Source organism: Schistocerca cancellata, chromosome 8, assembly GCF_023864275.1.
Source record: "Schistocerca cancellata isolate TAMUIC-IGC-003103 chromosome 8, iqSchCanc2.1, whole genome shotgun sequence".
Classification (NCBI taxonomy): Eukaryota; Metazoa; Arthropoda; class Insecta; order Orthoptera; family Acrididae; genus Schistocerca; species Schistocerca cancellata.
The window spans coordinates 585,776,273-585,804,107 of NC_064633.1; the positions used below are offsets into that span (position 1 = coordinate 585,776,273).

The window sequence follows — 27,835 nt, forward strand, 5'->3', positions numbered from 1 at the left end:
GCATCCTAGAGGTTGGTTTTCTAGGTGCTGAGGACAATGGTGCAAGTTAATAGGAATAAAATATTTTGTCTTGTTGCACTCAGGTCACTGAATTGGAAACAGAGTTCGAAAAAGTGAAAGGGATGAAGGTGGCTCCAACTCGTTATCTGAGATCTCAACAGCAGAAGCAAGCGAAGCTAGCTGCGGAAATGGCGGCAAGTGACGACATAGGTAAGTGTTTTTTTTTTTTTTCCCCCCCCTGTGGTGGCGATTGACAGCTGCTGACTTGCCGGAGGCAGCAACTTGGGCAGATGTTAGACTTGATACAAGCTCAACAAGCTGAACTGTTTATATGTATACACACATCATCAGACTGCTGCCTAAGATCGTGGGGTCACGCCAGCAGTTGCTGTGGAGCTTGTAGAGGGGAAGAGTTGGCGCTCTTTGTTTTATTTAGCACAAGGGTCCACTACTTGTCTAATTTCAATCCTCCTCCTTTTCTGTTGAAATTATCTTTCTGCTTTTGAATTTACGAGACAGCAGTATGATGACGTCACAGACCTACCGTTCCATGGATACATATAAACAGCTCAGTTTGTTGAGCTTGTTTGGAGTCTGGAACAGCTTTCTCAGTCATTAAAGCCTGTGATGAAGTCTCCTGTAATGGGAGACGAAATATTGGACGGAGAATTATGGCTTGGACCACGACCTCGTGCCCATGAATCGGATATCGGCAAAATAGCAAACGCCAGCCACGAAAGCCTGTGTTGTAGGAGGAGTCGTTTACTCCTAGTTCACTCATTTGTTACATAGTTTAATTCTTAATTTCTTTGCGTGTTTTTGGTACTTGCATTGTTTAATTCATAAATTTCGACGTATTATAGTATTTGATAGTTGTAGCATCGCGTTTTAGTACCTGAATAGTGTAAAATCGCGTAGTCTCCTTCCGCCGCCGAGCAGTGTGTCAGCAGTGTGCAAGTAGCAGCATTACTGCATTTACTAGGCAATCTTGTATTTTAATAACCGTTTAAATTTTGTGTTGATTTGTTTGTGCTCTCTGTAGATTAGTTCAGGCGTTCTTTGCACAACAGTTTTTAGCATGGATAGGGACTGCAACTGCTGTGTTCGGATGCAGGCTGAGTTGGCATCCCTTCACTCCCTGCTTCAGGCAGTGTTGGCTTCGGTTACACACCTTGAGGCTGTTGCCAATGGGCATCACTGTGGGGGTCCGGATGGGGGTTTGTCGGGGACAGCCAGGTCATCCCACGCATCCCCCGATCGAACTAAGACTGTGGTTGCCCGGGATACTGCCCGCATTGAGGCTGATCCCTCACCTGTGGTAGAGTGGGAGGTCGTCTCAAGGTGTGGCAGGGGGCGAAAGACATTCCGGAGGGCTGAACGGAAGGCCTCTCCAGTTTGTCTGACGAACCAGTTTCAGGCTCTGTCTCAGGCTGATACTGATCTTCGGCCTGACATGGCTGCTTGTCCTGTTCCAGAGGTTGCCCCTCAGTCTGCAAGATCCGGGCGGTCGCAGAGGGTGGGCTTACTGGTAGTTGGGAGCTCCAACGTCAGGCGCGTAATGGGGCCCCTTAGGGATATGGCAGCAAGAGAGGGGAAGAAAACCAATGTGCACTCCGTGTGCATACCGGGGGGAGTCATTCCAGATGTGGAAAGGGTCCTTCCGGATGCCATGAAGGGTACAGGGTGCACCCATCTGCAGGTGGTCGCTCATGTCGGCACCATTGATGTGTGTCGCTATGGATCGGAGGAAATCCTCTCGGGCTTTCGGCGGCTATCTGATTTGGTGAAGACTGCCAGTCTCGCTAGCGGGATGAAAGCAGAGCTCACCATCTGCAGCATCGTCGACAGGACTGACTGCGGACCTTCGGTACAGAGCCGAGTGGAGGGTCTGAATCAGAGACTGAGACGGTTATGTGACCGTGTGGGCTGCAGATTCCTCGACTTGCGCCATAGGGTGGTGGGGTTTCGGGTTCTGCTGGATAGGTCAGGAGTCCACTACACGCAACAAGCGGCTACACGGGTAGCAGGGGTTGTGTGGCATGGGCTGGGCGGTTTTTTAGGTTAGATGGCCTCGGGCAAGTACAGAAAGGGCAACAGCCTCAACGGGTGTGGGGCAAAGTCAGGACATGCGGGGACCAAGCAGCAATCGGTATTGTAATTGTAAACTGTCGAAGCTGCGTTGGTAAAGTACCGGAACTTCAAGCGCTGATAGAAAGCTGAAATCATTATAGGTACAGAAAGCTGGCTGAAGCCAGATATAAATTCTGCCGAAATTTTTACGAAGGTACAGGCGGTCTTTAGAAAGGATAGATTGCATGCAACCGGTGGTGGAGTGTTTGTCGCTGTTAGTAGCAGTTTATCCTGTAGTGAAGTAGAAGTGGATAGTTCCTGTGAATTATTATGGGTGGAGGTTACACTCAACAACCAAGCTGGGTTAATAATTGGCTCCTTTTACCGACCTCCCGACTCAGCAGCATTAGTGGCAGAACAACTGAGAGAAAATTTGGAATACATTTCACATAAATTTTCTCAGCATGTTATAGTCTTAGGTGGAGATTTCAATTTACCAGATATAGACTGGGACACTCCGATGTTTAGGACGGGTGGTAGGGTCAGAGCATCGAGTGACATTATACTGTGTGCACTATCCGTAAAATTACCTCGAGCAATTAAACAGAGAACCGACTCGTGGAGATAACATCTTGGACCTACTGATAACAAACAGACCCGAACTTTTCGACTCTGTATGTGCAGAACAGGAATCGGTGATCATAAGGCCGTTGCAGCATCCCTGAATATGGAAGTTAATAGGAATATAAAAAAAGGGAGGAAGGTTTATCTGTTTAGCAAGAGTAATAGAAGGCAGATTTCCGTCTACTTAACAGATCAAAACGAAAATTTCTGTTCCGACACTAACAATGTTGAGTGTTTATGGAAAAAGTTCAAGGCAATCGTACAATGTGTTTTAGACAGGTACGTGCCAAGTAAAACTGTGAGGGACGGGAAAAACCCACCGTGGTACAACAACAAAGTTAGGAAACTACTGCGAAAGCAAAGAGAGCTTCACTCATAGTTTAAACGCAGCCAAAACCTCTCAGACAAACAGAAGCTAAACGATGTCAAAGTTAGCGTAAGGAGGGCTATGCGTGAAGCGTTCAGCGAATTCGAAAGTAAAATTCTATGTACCGACTTGACAGAAAATCCTAGGAAGTTCTGGTCTTACGTTAAATCAGTAAGTGGCTCGAAACAGCATATCCAGACACTCCGGGATGATGAAGGCATTGAAACAGATGATGACACACGTAAAGCTGAAATACTAAACACCTTTTTCCAAAGCTGTTTCACATAGGAAGACTGCACTGCAGTTCCTTCTCTAAATCCTCGCACAAACGAAAAAATGGCTGACATCGAAATAAGTGTCCAAGGAATAGAAAAGCAACTGGAATCACCCAACAGAAGAAAGTCCACTGGACCTGACGGGATACCAATTCGATTCTACACAGAGTACGTGCAAAACTATAGACCTATATCTCTGACGTCGATCTGTTGTAGAATTTTAGAACATGTTTTTTGCTTGAGTATCATGTCGTTTTTGAAAACCCAGAATCTACTATGTAGGAATCAACATGGATTCCGGAAACAGCAATCGTGTCAGACCCAACTCCCTTTATTTGTTCATGAGACCCAGAAAATATTAGATACAGGCTCCCAGGTAGATGCTATTTTCTTTGACTTCCGGAAGGCGTTCGATACAGTTCCGCACTGTCGCCTGATAAACAAAGTAAGAGCCTACGGAATATCAGACCAGATGTGTGGCTGGATTGAAGAGTTTTTAGCAAACAGAACACAGCATGTTGTTCTCAACGGAGAGACGTCTACAGACGTTAAAGTAACCTCTGGCGTGCCGCAGGGGAGTGTTATGGGACCATTGCTTTTCACAATATATATAAATGACCTAGTAGATAGTGTCGGAAGTTCCATGCGGCTTTTCGCGGATGATGCTGTAGTATACAGAGAAGTTGCAGCATTAGAAAATTGTAGCGAAATGCAGGAAGATCTGCAGCGGATAGGCACTTGGTGCAGGGAGTGGCAACTGACCTTTAACATAGACAAATGTAATGTATTGCGAATACATAGAAAGAAGGATGCTGTATTGTATGATTATATGATAGCGGAACAAACACTGGTAGCAGTTACTTCTGTAAAATATCTGGGAGTATGCCTGCGGAACGATTTGAAGTGGAATGATCATATAAAATTAATTGTTGGTAAGGCGGGTACCAGGTTGAGATTCATTGGTAGAGTCCTTAGAAAATGTCCATCAACAAAGGAGGTGGCTTACAGAACACTTGTTCGACCTATACTTGAGTATTGCTCATCAGTGTGGGATCCGTACCAGATCGGGTTGTCGGAGGAGATAGAGAAGATCCAAAGAAGAGCGTTGCGTTTCGTCACAGGGTTATTTGGTAACCATGATAGCGTTACGGAGATGTTTAACAAACTCAAGTGGCAGACTCTGCAAGAGAGGCGCTCTGCATCGCGGTGTAGCTTGCTCGCCAGGTTTCGAGAGGGTGCGTTTCTGGATGAGGTATCTAATATATTGCTTCCCCCTACTTATACCTCCCAAGGAGATCACGAATGTAAAATTAGAGAGATTAGAGCGTGCACGAAGGCTTTCAGACAGTTGTTCTTCCCGCGAACCATACGCGACTGGAACAGGAAAGGGAGGTAATGACAGTGGCACGTAAAGTGCCCTCCGCCACACACCGTTGGATGCTTGCGGAGTATAAATGTAGATGTAGATGTAGTTGGTTCATTCAAGGTAATGCGCTAAAAGACGTGTGCAGTATCTGTAATCTGAAAGAGATAATCTCAGTGTTACCAGATCAGTGTGAAGCTATATGTGTTTGTTGTTTTTCCAATTCTCGACAAAATAATTTAATTGGATGGACAAAAAAATCTACTCACCAAGAGGTGGCAGAACACACTCATAAAAGAAGGCTATATAATTAGGCAAACTTTTGGAGCCAGTAGCTCCTTCAGGCAGAAGGACTGAAGGGGAAGGAAGAGGGGTGAAGAAAAAGGACTGGAGAGGACCTGTCCAGTGATTTTCCTTCAGCCCTTTTCCTTCCACTTTCAACCTTTCTGCCTGAAAGAGCAGCCACTGACTCCGAAAGCATGCCTAATTAAAACATTCTTTTATGTGTGTGTTCTGCACGTTTGGTGCATAAAAAAATATTTTAATTGAGTTCGGCAAGTATTTGCCGTCTTCAGATGTGCTTGCCGTTGGTGGGGAGGCTTGCATGCCTCAGAGATACAGATAGCCGTACTGTAGGTGCAACCACAACGGAGGGGTATCTGTTGAGAGGCCAGACAAACTTGTGGTTCCTGAAGAGGGGCAGCAGCCTTTTCAGTAGATGCAGGGGCAACAGTCTGGATGATTGACTGATCTGGCCTTGTAACACTAACCAAAACGGCCTTGCTGTGCTGGTACTGCGAACAGCTGAAAGCAAGGGGAAACTACGGCCGTAATTTTTCCCGAGGGCATGCAGCTTTACTGTATGGTTAACTGATAATGGCGTCCTCTTGGGTAAAATATTCTGGAGGTAAAATAGTCCCCCATTCGGATCTCCGGGCGGGGACTACTCAAGAGGATGTCGTTATCAGGAGAAAGAAAACTGGCGTTCTACGGATCAGAGCGTGGAATGTCAGATCCTGTAATCGGGCAGGTAGGTTAGAAAATTTAAAAAGGGAAATGGATAGGTTGAAGTTAGATATAGTGGGAATTAGTGAAGTTCGGTGGCAGGAGAAACAAGACTTTTGGTCAGGCGAATACAGGGTTGTAAATACAAAATCAAGTAGGGGTAATGCAGGAGTAGGTTTAATAATGAATAAAACAATAGGAATGCGGGTAAGCTATTACAAAAAGCACAGCGAACACATTGTTGTGGCCAAGATAGACACGAAGCCCACGCCTACGACAGTAGTAAAAGTCTATATGCCAACTAGCTCTGCAGGTGACGAAGAAATTGAAGAAATGTATGAAGAGATAAAAGAAATTATTCAGATAGTGAAGGGAGACGAAAATTTAATAGTCATGGGTGACTGGAATTCGGTAGTAGGAAAAGGGAGAGAAGGAAACGTACCGTATTTACTCGAATCTAAGCCGCACTCAAATCTAAGCCGCACCTGAAAAATGAGACTCGAAATTCAAGGGGAGAGAAAAGTTTTAGGCCGCACCTTCAAATCGAAACAAAGTTGGTCCATTGTAATATTCGACACAATTTAGGTCGAATGAATGACGAGACAGCTACAGTAATTTGGTTCGAGTCGAAAGCTTAGCAGTTAAGCTTTACCAGGTAGCCATTGCTATGCGTCAGGCGCTCCGTCCGTATTTATCCGGATACCCTTTCTTTTTCACGTGCTTCGTCTGGTTTGAATCGATTGCTTATTTTGCTTTGATCTGATAAGTGCCGTTTTCTATGTTATAGGTGTTTACGTCAGTCACTGTTAGCTGAAAATGCATTACTATACTGTGTCATGCATCGTTTGTCGCATTGATAGTGCGTGTTTACGGCTTGTCGCTGCTCGCGGCACGGCTTGCTTTTGTGCGCGCTACCGCCGCCTACAATTTAAAAAGGAGAGTAATCGTCTCATTAGCGAAACAATGGCAAGAGACTGCTATTTGTTGTTACTTACACTGCTGCTTTCTTTGATAATGATCAACAAGAACAAAATAATAGACTGTGTATGATAGAACATGTTCTGAACGAGAGTTAGGCGAAAATTTTCTCCGTTTGAAAATCTTTGCGGCCGCTTTTTTATTACATCAAATTCTGCACAGAAATTAGTCATCTTAGATTTGAAAATCTAGTCACTTGCCGTGCTTCATTTCTGACTGTATCACTATTAGGCCTAAGAGTAATACGAATATAAACATGACACGATACGTATATTCTTCAGCGTTTGCTGTTGTCTCTCTCTAGTTTCGTAGTTTATTTGGCAGACAGGATATAAATGAGATAGAAGCAAACACGAAAGAATACATGGCAAAATGTTTATATTCGTATTATTCTTATGGTGAAGAGAATACTGCACGTGATTCACATTTCATCAGGTTCCTATTAGCAACCATCTCTTCTCACAGGTAGGAAAAAATTCAGAACGTAGAGTTGGCCATATTGACAAAAATCCCAGTGTTACCAGTCGGATTTTCGTAGTACATTGAAATTCGAAGATGAACAATACGTAATTTGTATTTACTTCGTTGGATTATGTATGAAAAAGCAGTGGTCGAAACTCGGACGGAGAAAAAAAGCTCGTCTTCCAATTTTTTTTTTAATTTTATTTACTGACGCAGAGGTTTTGGCGCCAGTATTTATCTTTGTGCCTACTACAAAGGATGCCTGTGTAGCGCTACATATATTCGACGGCAGAAGTTAGTTGTGGCGGCACCTATCAACATTTTTCAGAACTTCCGCTTGCTTTGCACTCGATTCTAAGCCGCAGGCGGTTTTTTGGATTACAAAAACCGGAAAAAAAGTGCGGTTTAGATTCGAGTAAATACGGTAGTAGGTGAATATGGATTGGAGGTAAGAAATGAGAGGAAGCCGCCTGGTAGAATTTTGCACAGAGCATAACTTAATCATAGCTAACACTTGGTTAAAGAATCATCAAAGAAGGTTGTATACATGGAAGAACCCTGGAGATACTAAAAGGTATCAGATAGATTATATAATGGTAAGGCAGAGATTTAGGAACCAGGTTTTAAATTTTAGGACATTTCCAAGGGCAGATGTGGACTCTAACCACAATCTATTGGTTATGACCTGTAGATTAAAACTGAAGAAACTGCGAAAAGGTGGGAATGCAAGGAGATGGGACCTGGATAAACTGAAAGAACCAGAGGTTGTACAGAGTTTCAGGGAGAACATAAGGGAACAATTGACAAGAATGGGGGAAAGAAATACAGTAGAAGAAGAATGGGTAGCTTTGAGGGATGAAGTAGTGAAGGCAGCAGAGGATCAAGTAGGTAAAAAGACGAGGGCTAATAGAAATCCTTGGGTGACAGAAGAAATATTGAATTTAATTGATGAAAGGAGAAAATATAAGAATGCAGTAAATGAAGCAGGCAAAAAGGAATACAAGCGTCTCAAAAATGAGATCGACAGCAAGTGCAAAATGGCTAAGCAGGGATGGCTAGAGGACAAATGTAAGGATGTAGAGGCTTATCTCACTGGGGTAAGATAGATACTGCCTACAGGAAAATTAAAGAGACCTTTGGAGAAAAGAGAACCACTTGTATGAATATCAAGAGCTCAGATGGAAACCCAGTTCTAAGCAAAGAAGGGAAAGCAGAAAGATGTAAAAGAGTATATGCAGGGTCTATACAAGGGCGATGTACTTGAGGACAATATTATGGAAATGGAAGAGGATGTAGATGAAGATGAAATGGGAGATATGATACTGTGTGAAGAGTTTGACAGAGCATTGAAAGACCAGAGTCGAAACAAGGCCCCGGGTGTAGACAACATTCCATTAGAAATACTGACAGCCTACGGAGAGCTGGTTCTGACAAAACTCTACCATCTGGTGAGCAAAATGTATGAGACAGGCGAAATACCCTCAGACTTCAAGAAGAATATAATAATTCCAATCCCAAAGAAAGCAGGCGTTGACAGATGTAAAATTACCAAACTGTCAGTTTAATAAGTCACGGCTGCAAAATACTAACACGAATTCTTTACAGACGAATGGAAAAACTGGTAGAAGCCGACGTCGGGGAAGATCAGTTTGGATTCCGTAGAAATATGGGGACACGTGAGGCAATACTGACCCTACGACTTATTTTAGAAGCTAGATTAAGAAAAGGCAAACCTATGTTTCTAGCATTTGTAGACTTAGAGAAAGCTTTTGACAATGTTGACTGGAATACTCTCTTCCAAATTCTAAAAGTGGCAGGGGTAAAATACAGGGAGCGAAAGGCTATTTACAATTTGTACAGAAACCAGATGGCAGTTAGGAGTCGAGGGGCATGAAAGGGAAGCAGTGGTTGGGAAAGGAGTGAGACAGGGTTGTAGCCTCTCCCCGATGTTATTCAATCTGTATATTGAGCAAGCAGTAAAGGAAACAAAAGAAAAATTTGGAGTAGGTATTAAAATCCATGGAGAAGAAATAATAACTTTATGGTTCGCCGATAACGTAATTCTGTCAGAGATAGCAAAGGACAGTGTCTTGAAAGGAGGTTATAAGAAGAACATTAACAAAAGCAAAACGAGGATAATGGAATGTAGTCGAATTAAGTCGGGTGATGCTGAGGGAATTAGATTAGGAAAAGGGACACTTAAAGTAGTAAAGGAGTTTTGCTATTTAGGGAGTAAAACAACTGGTTATGGTCGAAGTAGAGAGGATATAAAATGTAGACTGGCAATGACAAGGAAAGCGTTTCTGAAGAAGAGAAATTTGTTAACATCGGGTACAGATTTAAGTGTCAGTAAGTCATTTCTGAAAGGATTTGTATGGAGTGTAGCCATGTGTGGAAGTGAAACATGGACGATAACTAGTTTGGACAAGAAGAGAATAGAATCTTTCAAAATGTGGTGCTACAGAAGAATGCTGAAGATTAGATGGGTAGATCACATAACTAATGAGGAGGTACTGAATAAGATTGAGGAGAAGAGAAGTTTGTGGCACAACTTGACAAGAAGAAGGGATCGGTTGGTAGGACATGTTCTGAGGCATCAAGGGATCACAAATTTAGTATTGGAGGGCAGTGTGGAGGGTAAAAATTGTAGAGGGAGACAAAGAGATGAATACACTAAGCAGATTCAGAAGGATGTAGGTTGTAGTAGGTACTGTGAGATGAAGCAGCTTGTACAGGACAGAGTAGCGTGGAGAGCTGCATCAAACCAGTCTCAGGACTGAAGACCACAACAACAACAACAACATAGTGCTTAATCCACAGAAAGCTTTGTACAGATAAACGAATATAGTTAAGCGCTTTGAACATCTTGAGGTCATTAATTTAATGTTTCAGTTAATGTACATCACATTGTGACATGATTTTGTAGATTAAACACATTTGGAGATGCCATCTGTTTGTCAAAACCAGTATTTTGAATATTCATTGTGCACCAAAGTGATAGTTGACATAATAAATTATTATAAAATGATTTAAGCTTCTTTTGTGGCAGTACACGTAATAATAAAGGCTATAATCTGTGGTATTGAAATCCAGATTGTACAAATTTATTCTTAGATTTTGATTAATGTATTGTTCAGAAGGTCATTGAAATCACGCTACAGTGAAGGTGTTCACATACCATTTATAATTTTCTGCAAGTTTCCTGTTTATTACAAGATGCTAATCTTCGAATTCTGTAAAATAAATTTTATTTGTAGAATAAACAGGTAATTACTTCTTATGTACATACAACTTCTATTTTGCTTTAATGTTGTCCTGGGAGATTATGTTCCACTGCTGTTACAGGTGAAGAGGACGAAGAAGATGGAGCTGCACCTGAAGTAGATCCTTACGATCTGATGGAACCCGTAGATATTTTATCAAAGTTACCAAAAGATTTTTATGAAAAATTGGAGGCAGTGAAGTGGCAAGAACGAAAAGAGGCTGTCGACAGTCTGGAGCAGTTACTGCAAACACCTAAACTAGAAAATGGTGACTATGGTGACCTCGTCCGCAGTTTAAAAAAGGTACTGTTGCTGTATGGTTCAGTCTCTGGGAAAGGCTTTTAAATTTAATTGTGAATTAAAACTTCTAATACACGAGAGCCCAAGTGTTTTGCAAACCTGTGTATGTAAAAATTGTTCATTGACTGACTTGCACAAAAATGTTTACATTGTCTTTTGCCCTTTATAACAGGTCATTGTCTTAAATTGAAATTGCTGGCCACCTTGCAAGCACCAGCTCCACATCTCCCACACCAAATCTACAACTATATCTGTATTCTGCAAACTTCTGTGACGTGCATGGCAGAGGGTATCTCTCATAGTGCCAGTTGTTAGGGTTTATTCCCGTTCCATTCACATATGGAATGTGGGAAGAGTGATAGATTGCAACTGTGCACTTTGTAATTACTCTAACCTTGTCCTCAGAATCCCTATGAGAGAAACGTGTAGGGGGTTGTAGTATGTTCCTAAGGTCATCATTTAAAGCTGGTTCTTGACACTTCAACAGACTTTCTCAGGATTGCTTACGTCTGTCTCGGAGAGTCTTCCAATTCAGTTTTATCACTCAGCAACAGTAGTACTGTTGCTGAGTGGCGCCTCCAGGGAGCCATCCACGAGGCGCAGCCATGGGCTCTAGCCCACGGCTTCCAGTTTTCAGCCACAAAATTGTGTGTCATGCACTTCTGTCGGTGTCGTACCGTTCATCTGGAACCTGCACTTTACCTTAATGACGATCCACTCACTGTAGTGGAGACATCATTTCCTAGGACTGGTTTTTGACGCACAATTGACTTGGCTCCCTCATCTTAGTCAGCTTAAGCAGAAGTGCTGGCATCGCCTCAATGCGCTCCGTTGCCTGAGCAATCCCAATTGGGGCTGCAGATCGCTGCACGCTGCTGCAGCTCTGCAGAGCCGTTGTCCAATCCCAAATTGATTATGGTAGTGTGGTTTATGGTTTGGCAGCGCCTTCAGCATTGCATTTACACGACCCTGTGCACCGCTGTGTGGTTCGATTAGTGACATGAGCTTTCAGGTTGAGTCCGGTGACCAGTGTACTGGTGGAGGCTTGTCCCTCCACTGCAGATCAGACATGCGCAACTGCTCGACAGTTGCACAAAACATTCATAGTTCCTCTTGAGCAGCCGAATTACTATTTCCTTTTCCTGCCCACGGCAGTTCATCTCCTGCATCGGCGGTCCAGATCGGGGCTAACGATAGTGGTTCGCGTGCGGCCCCTTCTCTCCGAACTGGAGTCCTTCGCTTTACTACATCTACTTGCGGGCTGTTTACGTACACCTCCATGGTGTACGCCTCGGCCATAGCTTTGTCTGGACCTTTTCCATGGCACTCAGGACTCCGTTAACCCCGCCACTCTCCGCTGTGACTTCCTCTCGATTCTTGACGTGTTCCGGGGCTCTGTAGCGGTTTACACTGATGGCTCAATGGCTGATGGTCACATAGGCTTCGCATATGTTCATGGAGGACATATTGAGCAGCAGTCCTTGCCAGTTGGCTGCAGTGTTTCACTGCAGAGCTGGCGGCCATATCTCGTGCTCTTGAGTACATCCGCTCATGCCGTGGTGAGTCATTTCTCTTGTGTACTGACTCATTGAGCAGCCTACAAGCTATCAACCAGTGCTGCCCTCGCCACCCTCTGGTAGCGACAGGCTGGCCAAACAGGCAATGTGGAAATCGCTTTTGGAGATAGGCATCTCCGAAGCTGACATGCGTTCTGTCTTACACCGCAGGGTTTTCCAGCTTTGGGAGACAGAATGGCATTACAGCACACACAGAAAACTGTGTGTCATTAAGGAGACTATGAATGTGTGGAAGTCTTCCATGCAGGCCTCTCTCAAGGAATTCATTGTCGTCTGCCATCTCCGCATTGGCCATACATGGCTAACGCATGGTTACCTACTCTGTCACGAGGACCCACCTCAGTGTCTCTATGGCTCCCAAATGACAGTCGTCCACCTCTTGCTGGACTGCCCACGTCTGCGGCAGACTTTTAATTTTCCCAGCACCCTGTCTTCGGTGTTGGGTGACAATGCCTCCACAGCAGCTTTAGTTTTACGTTTTATCTGTGAGAGTGGGTTTCATAGTTTTCTGTAGGTTTTAGCGCATGTCCTTCGTCCCTCTGTGTCCTCCACCCTACTGCTTTTAGGGTGGAGGTTTTAATGTGTTGCAGAGTGGGCTGGCTTTCCCTTTTTATGCTCGTGGTTGGCCAGCCACTGTAATCTGCTTTCATGTTTTATTCCCTTCTGTTTCTAGTCTCTCTCTGTTGCTTTCTTGTCATCTTTGTTCCTTTTAGTTTTCGTTGCCTTCCATTCATTCTTGTGACTTTTCCTTTTTTCCGTTTTGTGTTATATGTTTCGTCCGTTTTATTCTCACACTTGTGGCATTGTTTTATTAGGAACAAGGGACCGATGACCTTGTAGTTTGGTTCCTTCTCCCACCTTTAAACCAACCAATTATCTTTTTAATTCCTTTTTAAATAACAGAAGGATGTCCCCGTCACCAGAGCTCCAGAGCATGATCTTCATCACCCTCTTTAGCAGCTACCCAACCTTCGACAAGTCACTCAGCGATCCGGTTGGGTACATGCGTTGTCCATCCAAAATCTGCCCAATCAAACCCCAGCACCAAGCACTGCTGCTCCAGCCCTCCTCCTTCAGTCACGTGCTGTTCACAACTCTGTCACGCCGATCCTCCACACCTCAACCAGGAAAACCAAAGATAAGTCACAAGGGAGGTGACTATTGATACCGGGGCCAGAGGCAGTTAGGCCAGGAAACCAAGCTGCCACAGCTCACCCACAGGTGAAGATAGTACTTAAGATACCTCTGGTATAGGTATCACAGCTGCACTACTCTCCGGAGCTATTCAAACACACTGATTCGCAGCAGCTACCAATTGTTTGACCATAGTCACGGCAACTTCCAGCAGCTTACGAAAGTCAACTAACTTACATATGTTTGAGAACAGCATTCACAGTATGGCTGCATTTTTGCTGGTGTAATGTATTACAAGGCAGTGAACAAACAACTTTAAATTAAGGCTGCTGATTATATTTTGATCTGAGCTAAAAAGTTGCTAATTCCCTATAACAACTGCGGCTGATACACAAAACTGATATTTCTATTAAGGCAACACAAAAACCTGTGGTAAAAATTTCTAGTTTCCTAAAACATTTTGATGTTAATTATAGTTAATTATAATTGTTAGAAAACTTGAAAACAGAGTGAATTTACAATAAATGCAGATAATATATAGGGCTGTTACTCTTTCAGAGAAAACTACATGTAACGCTATATGTTAGTTACAAAATCCACTACAGTAACTAAATCACAAATACTGATTTGCTACAATTTGCTCATAGTTATGCAAAGGACAATGGTAGCTCCCAAGAATTCTCAGAAACACACATTTGCGTTGACATACAATTAAATCACAGGTGATGCATTCTTTGGCTGAAGCGGAAACCACAAATGTTGTTTTGCTTCAAAGTAAATTACATATTAAAGACACTTGTACTGGTAACTTACGAAAATATAGTTGCAATTCTCAAACTAACCTATTTTTCACATAATTGTAGAATGAAATATGAGAATTATTGTTTTGATTGAAGATAGGCCTACTGTTCTGAAAAAAATTTTAAAAGACCACAGATTAGTTTAAGTGTACAGTTGATGATAACCATACTAGTTTATCGCAGCACTTGTGAACATTTGAAATTTAGCAACACTGTATATCACGATACAAATGGGTATTGATACAGTCAATGAAAGATTATGCAGAAGTGATGTGAATAGTAAAATATTAGAATCTAGAACTTTGAATTGGCACATGATCTTGTATACGTAGTCTCACACAAGGGAAAACTCCAAAGTCGGCTGTTATAAATAAACCTGCATATTGCACGGATTTTTCACTTAGCTGATTATATGCACACTTCTATGCTGGTGTGCCGAAGAACAGCACTGCAGCCTTAGTTTACCTTGATCAAAATCACTAAAATGTGCAGCACTAACAAAGCACGTTTTCTGCTTGTTGCAGCTAACAATGCCTATCATTCTTTTGGAGATCAGTTCTACCAATCTTCTTGTAGAAGGGCGTAACCTCTGCTTTCATCCAACTACTGTGCACGATAGTGCATGCTTCCGTCTCTTGAGGCTGTGGTTATGTGATATTGGGCTCTGAGATGTAGTGTTGTGTTTTCACTGTGATGTAACATTCTGCAGTGTTTCTTGTGGTTTTTGGTTTCAGTTTATCTGTGTTGGATTTAGAGGTGAGCAGGCTCTACACATGGACACATTTCTTTTGTTTTGTAGCAATGAAGTGATATAAATTAAAAAAAAAAGTTGTCAATATTGCCTTTCTTTACACTTCAAATATTTCTCATTAACTACAGGTTCTTGAAACAATTCATTTACACTTGTGAAACAAAAAAATCAGTGTTATTGAGTCAGAGGTGACTGCTTATTTATTCTGAATTCTGTAATTACATATTTTCGTTTCTTTTTGTCTCCCCAGAACAACTACCACTCATTGTTGTTGATTAAAAAATTCACTTGATGTAAAAACAGTGGACTTTATACTGTATTCTTTCCATTAAATCCTGTATATCATAGTTCATTGAAGGGATGACACTGACTGTGTATTCTCGGAATCTAACTTGCAGATATCAGCGACTGTTTTCGTTGATCTCCTAAGGCTCGCTACATACTTACTTGATGTTAATTACAAAGCTCAGTTTCAAAATTCCATTAAGTTACTTCTTAATTATTACGGCAAGGCATAATGAGAACCTTGACATTGGGAATCTTGTTTGCTTGTGGTTACCAGCCATCAGCTAAAACATGGTGATGGGGGTCTATAAAACTCCGTATCAGTAGAGAAGTAAATTAAGTTTTAGCATGCTCATAAAATTCAAATGGAACACCAAAAGAACAAAATTGTATGAATATTTGAAATAATGCTAATGTAAATACATTAAAATACAAATTTAATATTTACTTGCTGTTGCACTGTTTGAAAGGTGTCAGCTTTACTGTCAATATTTGAATCGCAGCAATTTTTGGATGAGCCTGCCCACACACATGTACTAATCATAAGTGGACAGAAGGCTTATTTCAAGTCTCTGACACATTGTCCAAAGGTGAAGCACCATAGTATCAATAATGCTGTTCAAAAGTCAGTTGCCATTGTTATTCATTTAAAACACGCCAAATTTCATGTAAGGAAGGAAGCAAACTGAACTTTCTTGGAGAATTGGAGACTACAATCCACAAGAGGAAACAAATAATTACCAGTGTTCAAAGTGGAAAAAAGTGGTTGAACAGTAATTATTTCTGCTAGGTTTCCAAAATAAAATGGCGCTTTAGATCTAAATCAGTTACCACATTGTTTTCTGAATGTTACACTTTTGTAGTATAGTTTAACAGCTGGCTTGACTTTAAACAATCTTACCTTGCATTTGCAGGTTGTAGGCAAAGATACAAATGTTATGGTGATAGCTGTGGCAGGTAAATGCTTGGCTGCTCTCGCAAATGGTTTGAAGAAACGCTTCCAGCCCTATGCCAGCCAGTGCATTCCGACCATACTGGAGAAGTTCAGGGAAAAGAAGCAGAATGTCGTGACTGCGCTGAGGGAGGCAATTGACGCCATATATGTCAGCGTGAGTACTCCACTGGTTGTCCTCCTCGACGGACTTACTGACTGTATGCCATGTTCTTGTTCTTGTTGATGACAGTATTACCAATTTTCAGACGACTATAGAAGCAATCCAAGAAGATTGTTTAGAAGCACTCGAAAACAAGAACCCTAGTGTCAAAGCTGAAACTGCATCATTTCTTGCACGTTGTTTTACTAAGTGCACTCCGATGATGCTGACGAAGAAGCCGCTGAAAGCGTATACTACAGCTTTATTGAAACTATTGAATAACCCAGGTAACTGTTTGTAATGTTCAATATCTTCATTTTCCAGAATTATCACAATGTTAAATGTAGTGATAATGCAAAAAGACTTATTCTTATTGTAACATAAAACTTTCAAATTGCTTCATTTGTTGTAAAAGAGACATACATAGAGGTTAATAATGAAAATTTTTTTTTACAATACAGCCACATACACTTGGGTTGCAGGAAAATGTAAAGTTTTATTTTGGAACTGTGGAAGTGTCCCCCTCAAATTCACCAGTGCAACAGCATTTCAGATAAAAGAATAAGGAGCATTCTTTTCAGTGAACCAGACCCGTTTTTGAAACTATTTCTGCTTTTCAATTAATTAAATATTTGATGTCTGCACAGTTTTAAATGGTATATTGCGAGTTCAAAATTTCATGTCATAAATGCATTACTTGTGCTGGAGGTCGAAGGTTTCAGTTTATGGGGAAAATCACGACATCCCTTTTGTTCGGAGACACAATTTTAGTAATTTTCTTCTCTTGCAATACTAGTATCATAGTGACTTAAGATGGATTAGCTCCAGAAAATTATGCAATAATGATTGCAATGTAATTATTTTGGGCATATTTGTGACAAATTTAAAGTATATAGATAAAATATATTTTGGGTGAGGGGAACAAACTGAAAATTTTGTCACCGTTAATTCATTGCGCTATGGACCAGAAAATCTGTCATCTGAAAATGTTGTTTTGCATTGAGTGTGAAGGTCCTGCTAATTATTTCACTGAGCTGGTGATTTTGATATATCTGAAATTGACCCATAAGTGTAAAAGCTACTGACACTTCGGATAATTGATTTGGTCATGACACCAGAAAAATTGGATACTTCTCTACATGTTGTGTTTGTGTTCTCTCTCTCTCTCTCTCTCTCTCTCTCTCTCTCTCTCTTTTTCTCCCCCCCCCCCCCCTCCCAAATCTTCTCATGTGGTATAGAAGGGCATTGTTAACTGCTGTTGAGAACCCTGCTGCTACCATTATAAATTGCAAAATAAGTTGTTATTGGTGAACTTGTCATACATACGAAAATTGGTTTTTCAAGCTTCTATTGTTCTCATTCAACCTGTAATTGTCCTCATTCTTTTCTCCATTATTTCTATTTCATTTGATATATGCTTCCTTGCTAAACACTTGCACAGAGGCATTTTGCTATCACTACTGTTCTGTAACATATTATTTTTGTGCATTTCTTGACATGTGCTAGTAGTCTTTAAAAATATTCTTAGTCATTCTGTATGCTCTTTCCATTATGTATACCCATTCATCTCTAGCAGATTTTTCTTTAGACAGGTTCTTGAAATTTCTCCTGTACACGGTTTTACATTTTCTATTACGCTACTGTTTTACTACAAGTTTTCTATGCGGACCTGCTGAAATATGCTCTACTGCCTAATGCCGCCGTGCCCTCCCCCCTTCCCTGATATTGTCTTGAATTTGTGTACCGGCCAGAATTTCAAACAAATTTATCAGCTAACACCAGACAGTTCACACATGGGTTTCCTTTTTCCTGAGCTGTATTGCTGAGTCTTTGTATTCTGTTTTTCACCTTCTGTTATTAATTCCAGGCTGTGGTTTACATTGCCTTTCTGTAGCACCTGCTGACACAATTTGGGTGAAAGCACCTTCTCAGTCTAGCTCCACTTATAGCTCGCTGCAAACTGTGTGACAATGAGAGTTTGGAATGTTAAAATGTAACATTTTGACAGGAGTCATAAGTATCAGTACACTGTAACTTGATCCAGAATGTACATCTTTGTTTTGTCTGGATGGCTGCCTGTTCGTAGATAATTGATAGGTAGCCTTTCTGTTGCCGAGCTTAGGGTAGCATGATTCTTAGGATCTATTTCCCAGGCTGTAACTGCTGCCACTGTCTTCACAGTTTTTCAGTTGTCACCTGCCAGAAGTATTTCCTTCTGTTTGCTGTCTGCTGCTTTTATGTGTTGTGCTAAGAGAATTATGCTACTGCTTACATATGTTAACAAACCAGTGGTGGGGTCAGAATGGTGCAATTTTCTGATCATTACAGTTTACAGTCTTATGAAATTACAAAATCTCTTCTATGTGAGTGGCAAGTTGTTAAATAGTACACTCATTTAATTACCATTACATTGTGTATTTTGCACCTTAATGAACTGAATAACAACGAAGTGTTGACTTTTACAGATCCAACTGTGAGAGACAATGCCGCGGAAGCCCTTGGAACAGCAATGAAAGTAGTGGGAGAGAAAGCAATAATGCCTTTCCTAGCTGATATTGAAGCTATAAAAATGACAAAAGTAAGAATTTTCATAATTCTTTCAAAAGCTTGATGCTCTCATATCCCAAAGTTAACTTTTTATGTATGTTTGATAGACAAAAAAGTGATTAACTTAATTTTCAGATTAAAGAATGTTGTGAAAAGGCAGTAATTGTAGCTAAAGTACCAAGAGTTGTCGAGAGGCCCAGTTCAGCTCCTACTAAACTTGGAGGGGATGGAGACGGGAAAACTGTCGGTGCAAAAGCTGCCAAAAAGTCTGCTCCTAGTGGCACAAAGAAGGTTGTCAAAAAGGCAGTTTCATCAGCTCCAGCAGTTGGCAGTGGTATGTAAATAACAATCTCTGAGTTGTTAGATAATTGTCCCCTCCTCATTGAATAATTGTCCCACTATCCACCTTGAGTGGAGTTTAACTACAATTAATGCTCTAAACTCCAAATTAAAATAATTCATCAGAATATGTACATTATGATCAGTATAAGTGTTCATTGTTATCAAGTGGGCACAATGGCTTGTACTGAACAAATTCAGAAGTGCTGTTAAGATGGTGAAGAGGTTGATGTAGCCAAAATGAAAGTATAATAGAAATTCTCAAGGACTTTTAGTTGGAATCATTGGAAGAAAGGAAGCATCTTTGTGAAGCATTGTTGGCTAGGTTTTAAGAACATGTAAATCGGTGACTTCTAGAATATTTTACACAAGGAGGAGCCATCGTAATAAAGCAATACAGATAAACTGATATTTAAGATACCACTTTAGACATCCCACAACCTAATTTTCCTCTTCCATATTAATAAATGTTGCGGTACATCACAGATCAATTTGTCACTACAATCGAAATTTCAAAAATTAGTGTAAATGCAAAAGGCAGTGTAGACAGCAGTGGTCTCGGGTACCTGCCAATAGGAAAAACATCTTAAAACAGTGAAATTAACAGTAGTGTTGTCAGTGTTCTGTTCTCTCTCTAATTGCACACAAATGAAGTCGTACACCACAGTGTCATTACGTTACACAAGCCAGTGTTCTTTACCAGGAGGTTCAATTGACTCTGCCATAACAAAGGGCTGCATGACTGAGAAGTATAACATTTGTAATCTCTCTTCACTTTCAGTCCCCCACAGTACATAATTACACAATTGAATGTAATTCTTAAACAGCATCTGAATTATGTATGTGTTCAGTTATTCCAAGAATTTATCTTGTGTTTTACGAGTATAAAATATTACCATTGCAGTTTTGTTCTTATTTCTTCCAGGAAAGAAGCTGCCTACCCAAAGTTCAGAAAAAGAATTGAGTGAGGACGTAGTAGATGAAATACTGTCAGAAATTTTGCCTGGTGATTTAATCTCAGGTCTAGAAGACACTAACTGGAAAGTTAGATTGGCAGCAGTAGAACAGTTTGTTGAGGTATTTCCATAATTAATTTCTCCCCCTGCTAGGAGCAGGTTGTAAGACACTTGCAATTATTTGCGAAATTGTCTTTCAGGTTGTCAGAGTGTTGGATCCTGCTGACAGGCCAACGCAAGCCCTTGTTAGAGCTCTAAGTAAAAAGCCAGGTTTGAAAGACACAAATTTTCAAGTACTGAAGGCAAAATTGGAGGTACTAAAGCTTTTAGCAGAAACTGGAGAAATGTCGAGGTGAGTTGCATTGAACCACCTGATTTTTGTTTGTGTTACAGTACTCATTTAAACTCTTAATTTAATACATTTTTGTCTTTCTTCAAAGTGTATCAGTGGAATGTTGTGTAAGTGATGTTGCCGAGAAACTTGGTGACCCGAAGAATGGTACGCTAGCGGCAGAAACGTTGACAGCACTAGCAGAAGCAACAAAATTGGACCCTGTGGCTACAGCAGTATTGGACTTCGCATTCAGCCAAAAGAGTCCTAAGGTCCAAATAGAGGCACTGAACTGGCTGGCTGAAGCCATAAAGGAGTTTGGATTTGTGTAAGTTTTTATTGCAGATACCCTAGCTGTAAATTTCCCTCCTCCCCTGACCTCACCCTATTTTCCAAAAAATATTAAAACTGGAGGCATATTTATAAAAACTTATTGGAAGCAGAATTTGTTTGTAGGAAGGAGCATTACTCCATTGTTGCCAAACATGCTTGTCCTTAGATACAAATAGAGTAGTTTGGCCTTTTTATAGTTGGTCTGCCATTTGTGATAAGCTGTAAGTTTGATTTCTTCTCAAATGTTCATTTTCGTATGTCGTTTGGCATGAGATTTTGTAATGTAACATGATGACATGTTATACAAATGAGAATAGTTTAGCAGGTGGTATGTGTGATCTGGCTGGGCTCTCAACTCAGGTCAGCAGAATGTTTAAGATGGTAAATCTTGTGAACTGGTAGGATGTGTTAAGACAGAGGGATGTGGTTAACATAGGTTACTGAGTAGAGGGAATCCCGAAACAAAGTTATCGATAAGATTCACAATAAGACATTGGTATGAAAAGAGAAATGCAGGAGGAAGGGGTGGCAGGTACATGGGCATACGCTGATGGTGGCATGGGGACGTGAACTCTAAGGGTGACAGGCTGGACGAAGGGTAAACTGTTGAGTGGAGCATGTGGAGAAATGGGTTGCCCGAGATGGAGGCCAAGATGATTACGAAGGGGAGGATGTGTTGAAAGAAACTCCCATCTGTGTAGTTCAGAAAAACTGGTGGTGGAGGGTAGGCTATAGATGGCTCAGGTTCTGAGGTAGTCACTGAAATTGATCATGTGGTGCTCGCTGCCTGTTGAGACATGAGCTGCTCTAGTTTGTTCTTGTTCTTGAGAACAGTTTGGCAGTGGCCATTCATCCTGGTGGTCAGCTGGTTCATAGTTATACCAATACAAAAGGCTGTGCAGTGTTTGCAGCAGAGTTTGTATATGACAGGTGCTTTCACAGTTGGCTGGGCCCCTGACGGGGTAGGATAAGCCTGTGACGGGACTGGAGTAGGAGGTACTGAGTGGGTGGACTGGGCAACTCTTGGTCTGCCACAGGGATATGGCCCATGTGGCAAGGGGGTAGGATTGGGATTTACTTAGGGATGGACTAAGGCTGTGTCCTAAGTGAGTGACAGAAGTGAGCAACTTCTGGATACGCGACACTCCAGCGACAAGCAGCAGCGTCGGGTGAAAAGCTTGTCTCTCCTGTGTGCGAGCGACCATGTTGGGCTACTTAGAGCAACCAGCTCTTTCTATAAAACGCCGTCCCTAACCTGTAGAATACTGTAGCTGGAGAGTAAGGCTACAAAATTAGGTTTACTTAAGAAAATAAAGCGAAAGGGAACGCTGTGCATGAAATTTAACGGAGGAATCTCCATGGAGAATTTCATTAATATCGTCAACTACGAAGATCACCAGACAAATTCTTCGAATACACATGAATGAGCAGAGGAGCATTCGACTATCTCGTCAATAAATTAAATACAAATTTTTTTACATGATCAATAACTTTTAACAGCCAATAAATGCGGAGGAATGACTACTATGTGACGGACTATGCTAAATACAAACATAAGTACACAGATTGATGCCAGTGAATGAAAGCTAGATACGGTGCAGGGGTAGTGTATTCAGTACGTGAATACGCATAAGGTAAAGGTCGTAGGTTCGATCCCATGCCGTTCGTATATCTTTACTGACTCGGTTACAATTATGTACACTAAGTTTTATGTATACTGTTTACACTGCATTGTTAAGTATATTTTTAAGGTCTTGCCAAAGAACTTGATCTTCACACCTATCCCAGTATATTACACACATTTAATTCCTAATAAATTACAGTGAACCATGAAATTTTACAGCTATTAGATGTTGTGAATGTAATTCATCAGCAGTCAGTGTTAAGGCCGAGAGTTTCAATTACTCTAAATAATCTGTAAAAGTAAGGCTTACAAAATTTTTGAAAAGAAAGTCAATTGTTTTGTGAAATGATTTGTCTGAAAGTATGAAATAAAAAATATTTGTGAAATGTTTGGTGCACCTCATCTTCTGTTCATGATTTCGAGCATCATTCAAAGTCACATAGAATGTTTCTCTGATCTACTTATTTCTTTTTCACAAATAATTTCATAAAATATGTGACTGTTTTTCTCCCTTTTAATTTAAAGTTTTATTCAGAAAGCATGATCTACTGACTCCTCGTTTGCCTTCCTAACATACTTGATTTGAAGAAAGCCTTTTGACATTTAAATGACTGCACTAATATATCTTTTCGTGTGCAAAATAGCTAGATGTTGAACAGATGAAGTTTTTGACACTTCATTTACATAGCTTGGCAGCAGCTTCTCATCAAATATTTCAATTTTTCCTCAGCTTATTAAGTTTTCGTCAATTGCCGTGATTACTTCAAGCAGTTTAATATTTTCACGCCAAACTGGAACTCGTGCTGGTCACTTTGATACCCCGTTTCCTGTTTCTCTCTCTTTGTTTGGCTATGAAAATTCAGATAAAACCTCATGCTGTAATTCATAGGGAGTCTTGTTTTCACTCTGCTCCCACATTTACAAAAACGTATCGAGTGTTAATCATATGATAAAATAGTCATTTCTGTGTGCTGTCATTTAAAAAATTCGTTGTTTCGATATCTTGAAATTTTTATGAGATAAGATGATTTTCACGACCACTTGATTCCTAAAGCACAGTAAAGGTTCTGACACGTCGCGTTGACCTGTCTGCGGGTACAACAACCAATGACTCAGGAATGAAAAAAAAGAGATCATTCCAGTCACAACTTTAAATACAATTTAGATATATTGGTTGTATTTCATACACAGTAATGTATGGCCTTAAATGAACTATATGGAAAGTCTACACAGTGTGATTTTACCTCCGCAAATTCTTAAAAATTTTGTGCATCACACTAACCATGTCGAATAACGAAAATAAATTCAGTCCTTTATCGTTTAAAGATATCGAGCTACAGGTTGGTGGAAGAATCAATTTTTTTCACTGAATAGTTTTCTTAAAATAGGATGTTAAGTCATTCATAGCTACTGTCGTGTCCACTGCACTGCTGAGAAGACACGTGGCTGTCGCTCTCTGTCACGCGTGCTACAGCGACATTATTCAAACACGTTTAAATTCAAACGTCGCCAGTTGCAGCGGGAGACAGGCAACGACACAGATGTCGCTCATGTAGGACACATCCGTACTACACCTGTGGTTGTGTTTTGTCACCTGAAGCTGTCGCTCGCACCATAGGTGATGGAACACCACTTGAGGGGTGGGGAGGATCTTGTGAAGGATGTTCTTGATTCCGTGGCATAATGAGAAAGCCCTGATAAAGAATATGGTTCAGTAGTTCCAGTCGTTGGTGATGAGGGGACACTCCTTTGTACCTCAGGAAGTCAGTTTGTGGACTAGGTTTTATGAGGTGGGGTTATTGCCTGTCTGTGAAGGCCATTATGAGGCCTGATGCATACTGTGCAAAGGAGTTATCATCACTGCAGATACAGTTGTCCACAGGTAGCATTGGCCTCCACATATTTGCTGGCTCCAGCCACATCTCAGTCCACATTAAACCTGCAGACGACCAAAAATAACTGCATTTTGACAGCTTCCTCCCATGCAGCCTAGTCACCTGTGTATATGTCTTAAGTGACAGAAAGGCCTTCATAAACAGGCAATTCCCTGCAAACCTAGTCCAAAGGAGTGCCACCCTAATCAGCCAGTATCACCCGGGACTGGAACAATAGAACCATAACCTTCGCCAGGGCTTCGCTTATCTCTCGTTGTGCCCTGAAATGACAAATGTCCTACCCAAGATTCTTCCCACCCATGTTAAAGTGGTGTTCCTTCACCCACCCAATGCACAAAACAGCCTAGTCATTCCCAATCCCAAACCCTTGTCACAGTGATCATATCTCTATGGCAGACCCAGGTGCAAGACTTGCCCAGTCCACCCACTAGCCCCTCCTACTCCAGTCCTGTCAAAATTTTACCCTACCCCATCAGAGGCCAGGCCACCCTGAAAGCAGCCAAGTCATATACCAGCTCTGCTACAAACACTGCACAGCCTTTTATGTCAATATGATTACAAACCTGCTGTCGACCAGGATGAATGGCCACTGCCAAACTGTTGTCAAGAACAGGTTTGATCAGCTCATGACGCAACAGGCAGTGAGCACCACATGCTCAATTTCAGTGGCTGCTTCAGAACCGGTCATCTAGATCCTTCCCTCCACCGCCAGCTTATCTGAACTAAACAGATGGGAGTTGCTCTTGCAACGCATCCTCCACAATCATCCTGGCTTCAATCTCGGGTAACCCACTGTCTGCATCCACCACCCAATAGTTCACTCTTGCTTCGACCCCCCCCCCAGCCCCCCTCCCCCCTCCCCAGTTCACGTCCCCATGTTGCCTTCAGCATGTGCTGCTCCCAGCCACATTCCTAGCTGGCAAACTGACCACCTCCCTCTGAACTGCTAGCCACCTACACTCAGTCTTTCCCTGTCTATCCACCCCACCTGACACAAAATAATGAATAGTGTTATTGAGGTTCAACGCATTGAAGTTGACGGTGGACTGTTTGAACATCTGTGAGGAAACGTACTCAATTAAACAAACCCTAACATAACTCTATCGTAATTTACCATCCTAGCTGTTTTCATTGGTTTACCCGGAGACTTAAGAAAAGGGCATTTGTTTATTGAAAGTCTTTTTGTTCAGAATCACCAGTAGCATCACCTGTCTAAGCATGTACCTTCCCTCCTGACTGTGAGTGGTGTGGTGAGTAGTTTGGGTGGTTATTTATGTTGAAGGGTCTCAGGAAAGTACAGAAATGGCTTCAGTCTCGGAGGGTGCAGGGCAAACACAGGACAGTTAGATCCACCAACAATTGGTATTGTAGTTGCAAATTGTTATAGTTGTGTTAGGAAAGAACTAGATCTCCATGTGCAAATATAAAGCACTGCAGCTCACATCATTACAGGTACTGAAAGCTTAATGAAGTAGGAGACAAGTTAGCTGAAATTTTTACAAAGAGCGTAACAGTGTATTTGATAGATTAAATACAATTGATGGCAGATAGTTTGATGCCGTTGGAAATAGTTATGCTTGTTGTGAAATTGAAGTAGACATTATTGGTAGATGCTATACTTCACAACTGGAATAAATTAATAATAGGATCTTTCTGTGGACCCTGGCTCAGATAGAACAGCTGCTGAAAAGTTCAAAGATAATTTTAGTAACATCTCAAATATGTGCTCCACTCAAATGGTTATTGTTGGTAACTTCAATCTACTCTTGATATCTTGATGATTATACATGTTTAAAGCTGGTGGTAGGTATGAAACATTTTCAGAAATTGTACTAAATGCTTTCTCCAAAAATTATTGGGATCAATTAGTTCAGGAGCCAAATTGAAGTGTTAATGGTTGGGAAAATATACTTTACCTTTCAGCAACAAATAACCCCAAGCTAATAAGGAGCATTGTTATTGGTAAAGGAATTAGCAGCAACAAGACAGTTGTAGTGAGGCTGGATATCGTAACATCCATATCTAATAAGTGCAAAATATATGTTTGAAAATCCAGATAAAAATTTCACTTTATACATTCGTAAAAGACAGTTTTCATTCCTTCCGAACTATGGAAGCATAAACCAGATACGGCTTAAATTCAAAGAAATAGTGTTGACATCCGTTGGTTTGTACCAAATAAGTTAATAATAGACAGAACTGACCCCCTTGATTCACAAAACAGGTTAAAATACTGTTGCAAAAGGCCACAAAAAGCATGCCAAATTTAAGAGAATGCAAAATCCCCAAAATTGGTGAATTTTTACAAAAGCTTGAAATTTGGCATAAAATCCAAAGAGATCCTTGTCGTATTTAAAGTACACCAGTGGCAAGACTGTCAGTACTGTGATTTTCAGCCGGCTCTGTACCATGATATTGGCTTGTGAAGTGAAGTCCGATTAGTAGCTAAGACTTTCTATTAAATATTGCTCATATCATTATTGCAGCACACTTGCCAAACTCTTGTGATCAAACTTTGTTTCACAAACTGCTGCCGTTACTGCTGGAAGTTAATAGTACAAATCTAACCTCCGATTCTCAAAATAAATAAGTCTTCTCATAAACAGGTTACTGTATATTGCACTCAAGTTCACAGCAGCCATAAATTACAAATTCGTTTAAACATTCAGAGCATCACAATTATGTTAATAGGGACTAAGTGCAAAAACAGTCTTTCTTATTTAACAGATTCCAATTGAAATAGTATATAACAAGTTTCTCTTTTCCCCATGATGTCATGGCTGCTATTCCTCTATTTTTCGCACTGTATTTCCAAGGCAGGATCCAACATGGAATCGTCGTCCCAGCTTGCAGATCTGTCCATTTCATGACACAGTCAAATAATGGAAACTCCAGCTATGAATATCATAAAAGGAGGAAAAGCAGATTGTTAACTTACCATAAAGAAGACACATTAAGTTGCAGACAGGCACACACAGTTAAGGCACTTACAAGAAGCTTTTGGCTTCATCAACACACACACACACACACACACACACACACACACACACACACACACACACACACAAAGCGCACTTCATGCTCACACGACTGCAAACTCCAACACTCGGCGTTGCTGCCTCTGGATCACGGGGTCCCGGGTTTGATTTCCAGCCAGGTTGGGGATTTTCTCTGCCCAGGACTAGGTATTTTTGTTGTCATCATCATCATCATTCGTAATAGTGGCTGTATTGGACTGTGTAAAAAGTGGGACTTTGTTTGGGTGCTGATGACGGCACAGTTGAGTGCCCCACAAACCAACCAACCACCATCACCATCACCACCACCACCAGCACCACCACCACCACCGTCGTCGTCCAACACCCGGCACATGATGCTGGAGTTGGCGGTCATGTGTGCGCGAGTTGTGCTTCTGTGTGTGTGTGTGTGTGTGTGTGTGTGTGTGTGTGTGTGTGTTTTACT

General features: G+C 41.3%; 1 protein-coding gene across 2 annotated transcripts in view; it reads left to right on the plus strand.

Annotated features, from left to right (window-relative positions):
• The window catches only part of LOC126094550 (protein mini spindles), a 139,194-nt gene that overhangs the window by 40,521 nt on the left and 70,838 nt on the right, over window positions 1–27,835 (plus strand). For both annotated transcript variants that reach the window (XM_049908983.1, XM_049908984.1), the window contains exons 6-14: window positions 84–210; window positions 10,490–10,710; window positions 16,169–16,363; window positions 16,455–16,635; window positions 18,814–18,926; window positions 19,031–19,229; window positions 20,160–20,311; window positions 20,391–20,542; window positions 20,631–20,849. In XM_049908983.1, the coding sequence (XP_049764940.1) occupies window positions 84–210; window positions 10,490–10,710; window positions 16,169–16,363; window positions 16,455–16,635; window positions 18,814–18,926; window positions 19,031–19,229; window positions 20,160–20,311; window positions 20,391–20,542; window positions 20,631–20,849 (1,559 nt within the window). The remainder of the gene's footprint in view (window positions 1–83; window positions 211–10,489; window positions 10,711–16,168; window positions 16,364–16,454; window positions 16,636–18,813; window positions 18,927–19,030; window positions 19,230–20,159; window positions 20,312–20,390; window positions 20,543–20,630; window positions 20,850–27,835) is intronic.